The sequence below is a fragment of the Neodiprion pinetum genome, chromosome 4 (assembly GCF_021155775.2).
Source record: "Neodiprion pinetum isolate iyNeoPine1 chromosome 4, iyNeoPine1.2, whole genome shotgun sequence".
NCBI lineage: Eukaryota > Metazoa > Arthropoda > Insecta > Hymenoptera > Diprionidae > Neodiprion > Neodiprion pinetum.
The window spans coordinates 15813696-15828824 of NC_060235.2; the positions used below are offsets into that span (position 1 = coordinate 15813696).

The window sequence follows — 15129 nt, forward strand, 5'->3', positions numbered from 1 at the left end:
TTCTATAAAATTTTATGACGTTGGATAAAATTGTTCACATTTATTTAAATTTACATAAAATCATACAAAATCATGTAAAATTATATTCATATAATTTTATACAATTTCGTCAGGTCATTTTCGAGACATAATTTCATATGAATTTTTCTGATCGTATGAAATCATTTTTTTGCGGGTAAATCGTGCGAATCTAACAGTTCCGGGTCCAGAACATCTTCCGCATTTTTTGCTCAATTTTCTGGTTGTTAAACAAACAAATTCTTACTGCAGCTACATACAGTGGTAGGTAACGATTTATAAATGGATCAATCTGTTAGTTGTCTCCACAACAAAGTGTATTCAATTTAAAATGATTAGATTTCAGCATCTTGAAGGTACAAATGTATAAAATTGGCATCTATCGTATGCAATCCACTGGCAAAAATTTATGAAATTGCTGTCGCACCTACCCGTTTACCCGATATTATCAATTTAATAACAATCCCACATTCTGGCCAAACTCTCGTGCAATCCAATTTTCGAAAGTTCCTCGCCATGATTAAGAGATCTACTTTCATCACACTACCGAGTCGTCTGGCCTTTTATGCCACATAGGTATAATTGTGCGTTTGCGTATATCACCCTTGTCATCTGACGGCAGGATGGCCCGTGTTTCCGGGGAATCGGCATACTAGCATTACAATTAGTAGGTATCATCTGCAATGCCGGCTCTTTGGCTGTTTTGTCTTGGAGTCTAGGTGAAACTAGGTGAAATTAGCACCGTGGAACTTAACGATATATCCCTGAAACGTCGGTATCGCACGAAATTCTTGCCCAGCAAAATAGAAAATCCGACAGTCTATCCGATTCTTATAAGGATACGAACTTTTTTTTACTACTTCACATATTTTTAGTCTCAATGCCTAGTTACATGTCGTGATTATTTATAATTGCATGCACAATCACTTTACGGTTACTGAAGTAATGACTTAATTAAAATTAGTGCCAAAATGATTTGCAGTTTCTGAGTTGTTAGGCAATTATTGTATACGTCCAGCGTTAAGTTAACCAATCCTACATTTCTATGTGATTCATTTTCAGTTTACGAGCTGTGAGGTGCGCACGTGTGATTACTGTAATATGGTTTGATTTACTAGTTCAATGTTTTACTTCCTTAATTTCGCGTTTAAACATGACTCTGATCATGGATGAATCACGATAAACAGAAAAGAGAAATTTTGTTAACGCTGCTGGGAGAATATTTAATTATACATAGAGAATCTGTAATCAAGGGAATTGTCGGTCGTTCACTTTTCCTTACAGGAAAAGTGATCGTCGACGATCGCATGATAGTTCAGAGTGTTACGTAGTTGTCGACGAGTTGAGCGAATCTAAACAGGTATTTAACTCTGTGAAAAACCTAAATTCTCATTTGCCTGCAAACTAGTCAAGGCTTGCAAACCTGATTGCGTAAAGTCACCTCACCACCGCGATTATTTCAATTCCTGTTATGTACATGTACTTCAGACACATGTGTGGATCAATTCCGGCTTCGCGTTTGACTCGTTGTTATCTATTTGCGGTGCAGATGAAGCAATAAAAGATTGAAATTCCAAAGTTTTCACTTAAGTACTCCTAGAGATTTCTACGAATGCTGTACGTTTTTCCCACCGTGAAGACAAAAGTCAGGAGAATGCTACGAGTGTTTTTAAACAACAATACAGAATAAGTAAAACAAAAATAAATAAAGAAACAGAATAAAAACGTTGTATCGTACGTCGCACGGGCGTGTATTACTTTGCTTTTATTTTTCAACTCATCGGAGAAAGTGTGCGGCAGCAGGAAGACGCGAGCTGAATCCACGTGGAGCAATAAATAACATGGCACTTTTCGGGGGAATTTTTAATGTCTATGCCCATACACGTCACCGTAATCTGATTTACAGAGTGAGAGTGAATCGATTTGCTAATATATATACATATACATGTATATCATGTATTATTATAAGATGAATTTGCTTCGGTCAGGACGAGGTGCAGGATTTAGAAGGAAGCGTCGCTTTGATCCGATGATAAATATTAGCATGTAAATTCAAGTTGTGAAACGCGCATATAATAATCGTAACAAAATCGCAACCCGAGTATTAATAGTTATTACTCAGTGGGAATCCAATAGATGCAGAAACAGAGTGATTGCATAAGAACAGCCCTTTATCCAATAACCTTTCGTTTTGTCATGCATTTTCAAATGCCGATCATAATATCAAGTTTGTCAATTGAAATTGATATTGCGTTTACAGAGCTATAACTCGAGGAAACCATCGCCGATGTTGTTTTCAACGGCTGCACAACTCAAACTAGAAATGGCCAAGAAGCTGGTAAATCCAACTGCAAATTCTGGTCAAAATGTACTCGAAGTTGAACAGACCACCGTATCTTCTTTCACGACGTATCGGCCAACGCGAAAATCTGGGCTTGGAAAACGCCGAAAATCGGAAACAAGCATTGAATCAAAGACTGAGGAATCTGAAGAAAGCAAAACCAAGAAATTGTCTAATGGCAGCGTGAGTCTTGAAAGGATCAAAAAAGCTGATCACTCGATGCCTATCAAAGATAATTTAAAGACTTCCACCACCGGTGATGGTTTTGAAAAAAAAAACGTAATTTTGGATGGTATCAGACGGATGACACAACGCCCAAGCTTTGCCAAACGCAGAAGTGTCCTAACTGATGAGAATGCTAGCAAAGTCAGTGATTTCACCGTAGCTCCATCGTCCATCGGTTCTGAAAGAAAAATAATATCAAAATACAATAGAGCAGGAAGAATTTCGCGCAACGAAAACAAGAATGGAGTTACCGTACTTCCTCCGGTTGAAAAGAATTTATCTACGTCAGAAATGCATCCAGCGGGCAAGAGACTGAATCAAATTTCATCCGTGCTTCCAAACGGCTCAGAGTCAGATCCGAACACAACCTTGAAGCCCTTTGCTCGATACACAAGGCGCAAGTCGGAATCCAAGACCTTCCAAAAGATCGAGTTGCTCCCAACAGCATCTAAAGCATCGGAACCCTCGCTTACTGTAAGGCGCGAGTTCCGCCCAAGGACTGCCACTTACCGCAGGCATTCGGAACCACCTTCACCCCCTGCGGAATCTGCCAGCATCGCAATAACACCCAAAACCCCCAAGTTCCATGCCACGTTCAAATCTGACTCCACCTTGCCAAAAACAAATACGAATAAAACCTTCAACGTGCAGATTGCTTCAAATTCCAGCCGTAACAACGAATCTACATCCTTCTCGAACGCTGGGATTGTTGGTAGTAGTAACGGGGAGACCGGGGCCGACAACGGTTCCAGCAACGTCTTCAGCCCAACGCGAGCTTTGTTATTGATGAACAGAAATAAAACACTCCTCGAACAACTAAGGAGTACCGTGGCACCTCTTCTGTCAAGCCTGGGTATTAAGTCTCCTATTTTTGCTGGAGCTTACAGGAATACGACTAGCAGTGGGGTAAGCATGATTTCCCAACCTTTATACTCATTTCTATTTTCCGACCCAGGCAATAATTAATAACTTTATGACAACGATCATAGAATTCAGCCATCCGGGTCACTCCCAGTGGGCAGCCTCCCAGGTTCAGCGCAAGATACAAGGGAGCTGAATTGTTCGTGAGACGCCCGAATATCTATCAGCCGACAGTACCTTCAATTTTTAGTTCAACAACCCCTTTAACGCCACTCCAGGTAAGAGTTACAACGGAGAATTATTGAGGAAACCGATAATTGAACGTCTTTCGTGAGAGGTAGCCGTATCAAATCGTGGTGCTTTTTCTCTGAGAATGGAACACATTTTGCACAAGGTCTAAAAACTTCTCGTACGACCGATAAACTTGCGAATCGGTTTCGCATTTATCAGCGGCACAGTCGATATAATTTGCATCGTAAACGGGTGAATGAACAACTTGTCATTCACTAGCTGCCTTCTATCTCGACCGACCGACTTTGGGCGGTGTTTACCGATGGCGTGTACCGCATGCTTCCTGCAACCAGTAAATGCGTAAATACTCTTACCGGTCGAGTTACAATACTGGTCTCATGGTGAAAGTAAAGCCGTATGTTAAGTAGCACAGAAATAATATTTATTGATTACTATTTGTAAACATCCAGTATTTTAGAAATAATTTTACTAGTTCTTTTGTAAATTGTTTTGTAATTTTCGCATGTATACATATTTTGTCACCGACATGCACGATTGTGGAGATAAGCAATACGTATAGCGTTCATAACATCAGCACTGTATCTCTTCGATGTGTGTAAATATTCTCTCTTAGAATCAAATGGTAATCACTGATAAAATTCACTTAGCACTATCACCGCGCACATTTTGCAACTGTATAGCACCCCGGGTCGCACCTTTTGATTTCAGGTATCTGCAATCCCATCGCCATTGGATGTGTCGAATCCTGGAGAACCGAAAATCCTGACGTATTATCAAGCATTGGAAACAGCCAATATTAACAACGAACAACAACAAACTGACACAGAGCAACCCGCGAGGGTTGGCCAGGTAGACAACGATAGAAATAACGCAAACGATAACGTTACAGACCTTAACGACACGAAAAATGCTAATATCGACATTAACAGAACACCAAATACTGATAGCCGATTAACTGAAACAGTAACAAGCCTTGGCATATCGGAAAATACTTTAGCAACAGAACCAGAAACTACCCTAGATCCGATAACGACCACCCAACCATTAAATACAACTACAATTACTAGTTTCGATACCTCTGAAACTACAACGAACACTGTACAGCCTGACCTCGTGGTTGACACGAATCTCAAATCCACTCCGAATTCTCTTACAATAGCCGAGTCTGTCACAGAGTCTATTCGAGTAAGAACTAGTCCTACGGCGAGTGGGGCTACCTTGCAACCCTTTGATGTTCCTTCGACGACACCCTCCGACGACACAAACTCAAATTCAAACTCAACACCGGCGCCTGACACTACCGTCACTTCCGAGCTTGAGTCAACTTTTTCACCTCAAAACTCTGGAGCCTTCGCGAACCTATTAGACACTACTCCACTCTCATCGGTGTTCACTTCAACTACTGGGGGAAACTTAGAAACTACCACTGTTTCGCTGACAACCGAGGCCCCATCGATCTCGTTCGACTCCCTGCAAGAAATGATGCAAATCAGTATCGACTTTTCTCAAATGTCGACCATATCTTCTGAAGTTCAGTCGACTCAAATTTCCGAAACAACTCCCATTTCTTTATTGCGATTACAAATGCAAGTGGACGATGTCGATCAGGGTCCTACAACTGTGTCCCCTATGTCAACACCAGTCTCTTCAAGTTCTAAATCTACACCGTCTTCCGAATCGTTTGAAATCAATACGACTAGCAAGACACCCCAAACAACGCCTTCCATATTGGCCCGACTTTCAGATTTCGAAACCCCAGACGTAACGACCGTAGCGTCATCGACCCAAGATTTGACCACCCCAACCAGCCAGGAAATAATGGCTCTGTTTGGAACCACTACAGTCGTGAGCCAGGTAATAAATGAAACAAATGATGACGCTGTCACACAAACCAACCAAACAATTAGTCAGGAGTTAGAGTTGGCAATGCTTACAACTACACAGTCAGTTAGTCAATCTGGCACTACAACCACAATAGACACAACAACTACACAAAGTTTTCAAAGATTAGTAGAACAAGGAACAAAGGCCGCCGATGAAAACGCTTCAACCACTCCGTTGGGTGGATTAATTAGTAGTATCACGGTAACCGATCAAACTGGAACAGATTTAGACATCACGACCGTTACATCCACACAGTTAACCAGCCAATATGATTCTACAACAGCAACACCAGCATCAATAACAACAACAGAAAACAGTCAGAATATAGTTAGGCAGGAAACTGACAGTGCTGGCGAATTAAAACCGTCTAATGGTACAGCTGAAGCAGACGATATGCTTTTACGATTTTTGTCAGCGTCAACGACAATAATACCAAATGATTTTGCCACCACTCCAGAGTCGCTTGATGTTTCACTATCTACGACACTATCGACAGCTTCTGAACAAGCAGCAACCACAATGCAATTTTCTCTCTCTACGACACCCAATTCCGTTGAGAATAGTTTCGAATTGATCTCAAATGCGGTGGTGCCTGTGACCGTGGGGCCATCTTTGGTTAGGCTCTCTGAAAATTCTAATGCCGTGATGCCGGCAGTAACCACGGGAGTTACGTTCAATGAAGAGGTAACCACGAAAGGATCACAGCAGACGACGACGGAATTCAATTCTGCTAGTACAATTCAATTTTCAACAAGTTTCTTAGATAATAACTTAGGCTCAGAAATAGCTGCGCAGAAAAGCGAAACACAAACTATGCTGAATGATGTGTCATTAGAACGAACGACTCCATTCGAATCGCTACCTGTTACGACAATAACGATACAAAACGATACACTCGTTGAAACAACAATACAAGACCTTGCATTAACGACAGGTATACTTGTAAATACCGAAACATCCGTAGGCTTCGAAGTTGCCTCAGAAATTCCGGGAACCCAAGATAATGGCACAACACAGCTAACCACTAACCAATCTACGGCAAACGAAATCACCACCAACTCATTTTCAGACACAAGTACAACACCAGAATCCACCCCTAGCCTCGTAACCGATACGCCAACTCTGCTTGCCCGTTTACAGGATGTAACCGCAACTACAACTGCAACCGTAACCGCCCAAGGGACGGCTGGTGTCGACATGCAAGTAACCACTCGATCGAACGAATCAACCAATGATCTCGAAACCACCCCTTCTCCCTCCATCACCCAATCACCTACGACAACCACATCCCAGGCATCAGACAACGCTTCGACGCCCGACCCAAACGTCTCCACCATAACTAGGATCACGAATTTACCCGATGCTAGCATACCGACGACCGTGTCTATCCAAACGAGTGTCGATTTCACTGTAACGACAGAAGAAATTTCTGCAACGACCACCACTCAATCTCCGATAATCGGCACAACTGCCATTGTTGACACCACCTTCCCATCGATAACAACGACTACGACTACTACTACGACTACATCTACGTCTATGGCGACAACGACAGATGCAGTGCCTCAAACGACCTTTGGCATTGATGAAAACTTGATTTCGTCAGATTCAGAAACCACAGCTTCAGCTGTAAACGAAGCTACTACAGAAACTGTTGCTGCAGACGCGATACAAAAACTCAACGAGGTCGATGATTCAACGACAATATTCAGTGAGCAGATGATCACGACCACGTCGAGCGTGGAGACTGCAACTAATTTTCCAGCCCCTACGACTTCTTCTCAACCCGTACTACCGACCGTTGCTGATACGATTGAGTCTTCGACAATTCCACAAGTCTCATCGACAAATAAAGCGATCGGTGTTAAATCCCCAATAGTTCAGAACACTCCTGACCCCAGAGGGAGTTTGGTCGTAACATCCCCCGCTCCGTTAATCATGGGGCGTTTCGGCGGAAATAGATTGACACCGGCCCCTCGGTTCAGTCCCAGTTCTTCTACTCGGGCCCCGCTGCGAGATTATTACGTCTACGGAATCTATCCGAACAAAACGATCGTTCGGAAGCGACCCGAGGACAACGTGATCGACGGAAGGAACGTCAACAGTCCATACGTAATATTTGGGATTTATCCGAATGGAAAATTGGTACGAAAATTTCCGAATGGTACCGTTATACCGGACCCTCCAAGGAACCCTGTCGAGGTCGTCTTCTCACTAAGCACTACTACCACAACTAACCGGCCCAGCCCTGTTTTCTATAACCAGGCTAACCAAGGCTATCATAACCAGATATCTGCAATCTATAATAACCGACCTGTAGCGAGTATCTTCAACCAGAATGCGAATCACTTTCCTGGCGTCAATCTTGGACTTACTGGTAACACGATTGCCGGAAACACTGGAGGAGTTTCCGGTTTATCGAGTGCTGCTAGCGCCACAAAGAAAATGGTACTCGCTTCTTTTTGTAATATGATTTGATGAATTGCTGATAGGCAAAAACTTGCGGTTTCATCGACACTCGTTTCACTGTTCGAACAATGATTTCGGAAAATCAAATTCAGCAATTCTACTATTTCTATTGGTCCTTCTGACTTAGTTATTTGTCAATTTTATATTACCTGTAGTATTTCATTTCAACGCGTAAGCCTTGTAGATAAACAAACTAATGACATTGTGTTAACTCTATTAATTTTGAAATAATATTATATTATCTTGTGTTCGTGTTCTTTTTCTGTAAACGTATTTAATTTATCAATATTTAATCCTCGGTGTACTAAATCATTGTATTATCAGAAATACGAAGAACCGTCAATGAAAATATTTTCAGGTAAAAAACAGTAAACACAAATATGCACATATCTACCTGTACCTAGTTGTGAAAGTATTGGAGTAGCAATATTCACATTATCTACTTCTCTCTCTCACTCTGCACTTTTCAAGCATCAGCGCACATAATGCAACCAATAGGCTTACAATTGGGTTTTTTCGTTGTGTTGTACTGAGCATATCTATTTTTAATATCGTTACGTAAGAGTGTAGAGTAAAATTCTACCGACATTGATTTCACCGTGATTTAATGGATAATTATAAATTTTCAGAGTGACATTTTGTTAGAAACTCAAATGGGAACCAACTCAAACACCGCATCGGAAATTTCGGATTTACTAACTCTATCCCCGAACGCCAATACTATTGGATCATCCTCGGCGATCCCTGGGGCCGCAACAATCGTCACACCTCGAAACATGGATACAAATTTGAATTCGAATGTGCAAAACGGTCGACGAACTTGGCAAAATACCGACTTTGATGAGGCTAGTCGAACCAGGGTAGTCAATGATCAAAGAAGCTCCGTGTACATCGGACAGGTAAAATGAACATGAGGAGAAAATATTCTCTTCCTTACATCAGCATCAACGCAATTTATTTAAATTCCTACAGGACAAGTTTGTAAATTACTGGAGCGACAGCACGTTAAACACTAGCCCACGAGTTCAGAACATCAGGATAAATTCGGTCGCCGTAAGTAATGAGGGATTGATTAATTAACATTGATATTATTTTGATACTACAATATTAATATTCTCAGAGCTCTCTGTTTGAAGAATTAATTTTTCTCAGGGCTCCTCGAATCTTGGTCCCGCGTCCACAGTTGGCTCGTCACTACCGTCGTTCGATATATTACCGAGTAGTCAATCCGAAAACCCAGTGACGGCTGGTCCGGGCTTTCCTTGGCTAGATCCACTGGATCAAATACTCGGCGTAACAACCAATTCCCCCGTTATCACCGCTTCTGTAGCATCGAATACGCTTCTGGTAGGTAATTTATTGTCAGGTTAAGAATAACAACTGTTTTGGCGTTACATTGTTTGCTGTTACTTCTGGAAGGTAAAATTGTACCCCAATTTTTTTTCTAGGATAATGCGAACAGCGCAACTATACTGCCGAGGCCTATCAACCCCTTCGTTGAAGTTTTCACCCCTGGATCGAGCTCCATTGATACCACCGTAACTCGTTCTTCTGCATCATTGACGGATGCTGCTGTGGTAGCTACAATAACTACTGCAACTACCTCGGAACCAACGAGAACAACGACGACGGCGACGACGACGACTACTCTGCCATCAACTACCTCAAGTACACCCATATCTACTTTGGTACCGAGGACGACGACGACGACGACGACTACAACGACAACGACAACACCGGTACCAACAACTACAAGTACGACTTCAACTACTCTGGGACTAACGATTCCAACAACTACTGCCAACCCAACTGCCCCATCAACGCCAGAAATAGCGACATCTTTGAATTCAGAAGGGCCTTCGCAACAAAAACTGAACATCCCGAAGCAAACCGCATTTGGTAATACTTTCGACGACTTGGCTTTCCTTAACACTCTGGTGAGTTTTTCCCGCTACTGCCCAAGTATACATTCATCCAAATTCCTGCTGACGCATTAGACTCATTCATTTATGACGCAACGCATTATTTAGTTGTTTTCATTTATGTCTAATATTTTAGATACAGCCAACAAATGGCGATGACACGTCTACATCAAAGACTTTGACGCAGGCTGAGCAGTTTCTAGCAAACAAGGTGAGCTTATCTCTCTATCTAATAAAAAAGTTCTGAAGAAATGAACAGGTTAGAAAGATTATAATAACAATAGTGTACGCATGAAGTTGGCGGTGGGGTGAGATGCCGAAAACAAAACAAAAAGCATCTAGCAAACAAAACTTCCTTTGACAGCTGTGATCGGCTGTTTATGACAGTCTTTGACATATATTTTTATAGGTATCTGTTTCTGACACGCAAAAAATAAACATGTAAACGAGAATTATCAAGATAATTCCCGACGGGAATTGTCTTTTTCGCGCGCTGGCGTATTGTGTATACGGCACTCAAGATCGACACGCAGAGGTGAGACTGAGTATCGTTTCAAATGTATCATACTGGCAAACATGTCAGCAGAAGTAATGAAACAGAACTCGAGGAGAGTTATATCAGAGAAGAAATAGGTTTTTTCGGATCCTGTAAATCCTTGATCCGGTTAACCGCTAAGTAAGGGCCTTCCCAATTTCTTTGTAGTTTCGGACATCGTCCTTTCTGTCTTCGAGGTTGAAAGAGTCAGACAGAATCTCCGGGATTAAATTTTATATCCCTGGCTCAAATATCATAACGAGTTTTTAATTTGTCTGAAGCCATAGAAATTCTACTTATAGCAAAGCTATGAATTTCTTCTATTATGGGGAAAATAATAACTATAGCAAAATAAGTTGCCAAATGCAATTCGGGATGCATGGCATCGGTGGTTTTGTACATGTGAGCGGATTCGTTTACGAAAACAATCTAAGCAGACCTGCATAGGGAGCCAATAGCAATGTCGGGTTGATCGGAAACAACCGATCAACAGTTGCGGACCTGTCATCAAATCAGTACAAATAAATTCACCTGTCTAACAGACACTGTATAAGGAAATGGTGAGGCGCGTTGCGCCGAGGTGGGGTTGGCGCGCAAAGCGCGCAGGGGCGAAGCCCCTAGTATAATTAATAATCGACCAGACCTTAAAGACATTTGCAAACATAAGTATAACTCGTGGATGGATTGTGCCTTAGCATGACTGTTGGTAATTATTACGTAGTGGCGACTGATTAATTATTTGAGATAAGATCATACAGTTACGTAACGATTCCATACCACGTATAGGACATTCCTGATACTAGTTGGTAACAGTTGCGACTTATCGAAAATCTTGACTACCCTGAAAGAATTTAAATTGCAGATGAACATGCAAGAAAGTTCATATGGTACTTATTGTCAGAAATCCTAATAAACTTGAATTAGTAGTACTTTTATTTCGTTCAGAACAACCCGTCGCGATTGTTCCCATCACAAATCCGGGACAGAAAATTGGCTTTCATCAATAAACGCGACAGGGAACTGAACCTCTTATTATTTCTCGATTAGGATTATTTAAATAATACTAAATGCCATCTATTTACTGGTCCACAATTCTTGTTCACTTTGAAAGTTCTAATTTCATTTTCCACTTCAGATACTTTCCCTGGCTTTGGGCAACATGGGTCCAACACGTTCCCCGAAAGCGATTCAAGCCTCAAACGCATCACCGAATTCATTCGACCTGTCTACCAGGTCGAATTCTCGATCGAGGCCCATAATAATTGACCTGCTCCCCTCGTCGACGACCCAGAAGCCAACGACGATAAAACCCACTACTCAGTTCACGTGGAAACCGATTCCCATTGTCAGAACTACCTCGACTCCCATCGTCCAAACCACCAGAAAGGAAGTACCAGTCTCTGTTATCACCCCGAAACCTGATAAAATTAAACAGAACGCCGCCTCATTTTCGAAAGCAGCGTCACCCGTCCCCACCGCGCCCAAATCCAGTCCTAGAACCACCACCACACCGGCCAATCAAGGTTTCGGCTCGGGTCTGTTGACCGCCCTTTTCGGAAGCAATCCTTTCTCCCCTCCTCCTATAGCCGTACCAACGGTAGCGAAAAGACCATTCTCAACTACTTCGAAATACGTGCAAGCTTCGGAACCATCACCAACGACGCGGATGCTGAATCAAACCACGAGTTCGCTAAAGGGGTCAAAATCGTCGGTAGGAACCGGAGACCCAATGCATTCTGAAAGCTCAAATGTTCCTGTTTCAATGCAGCAGCCAGTGAAAAACGAGATTACAGTTTTACTGAACAACCCGAACCCACGAGTTCCAACGTTGTCGACATCAACCTTCTCCCCGGAAGACGATGCCAAGTTCTTGGCAGCATTATTGAACTCGGCGCAAAAGGGCGGCTCTCCATCCAGTAAACCCGTTCCGGGTATCTCGCGCGACGACGAAGCCTTTTTAAGGGCGATTCTGAGCGGCCAGGCGAGCGTACAGCCAGCGTCTTCGATTGCCACTAGTACCAGCGGCGGAAACGACGCGGCTCTTCTTGCTGCACTCCTTAAATCTCAAAACATCGGTCCCTTGACACCCGCTAAGGGTATCCGGGTGCAGCTAGGAGGCACTGTGAGTAAATTGTTATTGTCATTCAGGTTTTTGATTCGCGATGAGTGTAGACGGGCATTGGGAATAAGTCGTACAATTTTTGTTAGACATCACGAAAACCTCCGACCACGACGACGACTTGGTCACCCAGCTCGACCTATCCGCCGTCGATATTTGAGTCCTTTGGTAGTTTCGGGAGCCAGCAGAGGCCGAAAGATTCCACAGAAGTGACGCCTACCGGCGGTTCAGGTGACGGAAGTGTCAGAAGCCAGGTCGTTAATGCAGCGATCGGAGCCACCAGGGCCTTCAGTCGATTTCTCGGAGCGGCAATAACGGTCAGCCTGGAATTCTTTTTCTGCCAACTATACATAGTCATTATTGTTGTTAATTAGATCAAGCTTTTCATACAGCTCTATTGATGTCACCGAACGGCGTAGCACTACGTTCCGATGTTTACTGTAAAATGTTCTTTTCAGGGCGCAGCGCAGCAGCTTCAATCCTTTGTAAGAAACGGTACTAGATACGTGTCTGAGGCAGTTGGATAATGTCGTGGGGACCAAAAGAGGTACTTCAGTTAGAGTATTTATTATGAATCCGGTTTGGATTATGATCGGCGAACATGTATAACTCTACAGGCATCTTGTGTTATTCTTTCGCAACCAGCACCCATCGCCAAAATCGTCGGTCTCAGAAATTACACAGTACTAAGATGAAAATGGTTTTGGAAAAAGTGAAGATGAACAAAACTAATACAAAATTATGGTTAATAATGGTTAGTAAAATCTCTGGTTACAAGCAGGTGCGCATGGTTTCAAAAGCACGATGTATATAGGTAGAAAAATGATAATCAGAAGCACCATGACGTCATTATGATTTTCCATAACTGTAAATTTGGCAAGCCTTAATGTAAGCGGAACTGCAGGTTGTTGATAAGGACAGCATCGAGTGAACAAAAACTGAGCCTATGAGTTATATACTCCACGATTTAGCCATCAAATCGGATGTCTTAATCTCCGATTGAGGCCGATCGATGGGCAAAAAAATGATTGTATAATTATGATAGAAACTGACAAATGAAACGATATACTCAGTGCTCTCGAGTCTCAAACTCAACAGTTAAAATACTCAAATACACATATGTATATAATGAATTTATTATAGGGACAGGTAACGCTTTAGTTTCTTTCACTCTCCCCTCTATACTTTTTTATTTTTAAATTTATACGCAATTTGTGACATGTTGCAAAATTAAGCACGTGGAAATATCGTCTCAAGCCTTGCAAACGTTTCTAGGGTATATATTTTATTAACGCTAACGATATATTCCTGAGACATTTGCAATGTTATTTATAAGCATGATATGTAATTATGTTAATACCCACACTGTAAAGGTATGTGTATCTATTTCTGTATCAACAGGAGTATCTTTCTACAGGATGCTCAAAGTTTAACATACTGATTATTTCAATATACGGTAGATGTTTTTAGCACGCTTGTACAGGTAAAGGAGCTGGCTGCATATGGATATCAAATGATATAACAATCTTATCGATAATGATGGGAAGTACCCAATAATAAAAATATATTACATTTACGTGAAGTGGAAGGTTTATTACAGAAAAAATTCTTACATCGTAGTATATGCATTGTATAAAATATGTATATGTGCATAGTTATACCAATCTGTCTAGGTATATTCTATACCTATAGGTATTATATATTGTATATATATTCTATTGTACACAAATCTGCAGGTATATGACTTCATCCTATCCTAAATAGGCACGCGCCCTGTGTTTTGTAAAATAAAGTTGAGACGGATATTGATTATTATTTTACTACAGCCAATAATTCGGTTTATTTTTGGTTGGCTGGCGTGACGGAAAAACATCTCAATAATGCCGAGCACAAATACAGAATATCATATATACTGGTCCGGAGACACTCCGCCTTTCCCGCGATTCCAACTGTGGGACGATTCGACTTTTCTTTGACGTATAACGCGCAGTCTCGTTGCCTGGGAATGACAGAGACATATCCAGATCCGAGATGAGGGTGAACGTCCTGAATCTTCATGGCTCCATTACTTTTTTTGCCCTCAGGGAACCGCGTTTCTTTACCAAGACCATGCGGAGTTCTTCTTGTCTCGGCAACGATTTCATACGCTTGATGATACGATTCACATGCATTTCAACGGTATATACATATATATTAATAGATTTTGTCAACATACGGTAAGACATGCATATGCGGTATTAGTTTACAGGTGAAACAAAAGTACGGAGCAAAACGCATACCGATATTTTATTGCGGAACGCAGCCGGACAATGATGGGGAATACCGAGACCGCTTCCAGCTCGAGCAATTTGCGAATAAATTAACGCAAACGGCGGATCGCGGGGATGGGGGAGGGAATCGACGACGGGACACCCACGCCTGCACGGTCCTGCGCCCGTGTACCTCCCCGATTTTTACCTCCGATAATTACAGCTAATGGCACTGTGGTAGTCACATTGCGAAT

General features: G+C 42.0%; 1 protein-coding gene across 5 annotated transcripts in view; it reads left to right on the forward strand.

Moving 5' to 3' along the window:
* Positions 1-14208, forward strand: part of LOC124216325 (mucin-22) — a 31867-nt gene extending 17659 nt beyond the window's left edge. For 2 of the 5 annotated variants that reach the window (XM_046620711.1, XM_046620712.1), the window contains 11 exons: positions 2279-3490; positions 3574-3723; positions 4406-8029; positions 8680-8949; positions 9023-9103; positions 9203-9397; positions 9499-9987; positions 10109-10183; positions 11643-12629; positions 12716-12943; positions 13085-14208. In XM_046620711.1, the coding sequence (XP_046476667.1) occupies positions 2279-3490; positions 3574-3723; positions 4406-8029; positions 8680-8949; positions 9023-9103; positions 9203-9397; positions 9499-9987; positions 10109-10183; positions 11643-12629; positions 12716-12943; positions 13085-13153 (7380 nt within the window). In that variant the 3' untranslated portion in view covers positions 13154-14208. The remainder of the gene's footprint in view (positions 1-2278; positions 3491-3573; positions 3724-4405; positions 8030-8679; positions 8950-9022; positions 9104-9202; positions 9398-9498; positions 9988-10108; positions 10184-11642; positions 12630-12715; positions 12944-13084) is intronic. The other 3 variants (XM_046620714.1, XM_046620715.1, XM_046620713.1) reach the window with 3 other exon arrangements.
* Positions 14209-15129: the final 921 nt, after the last annotated feature.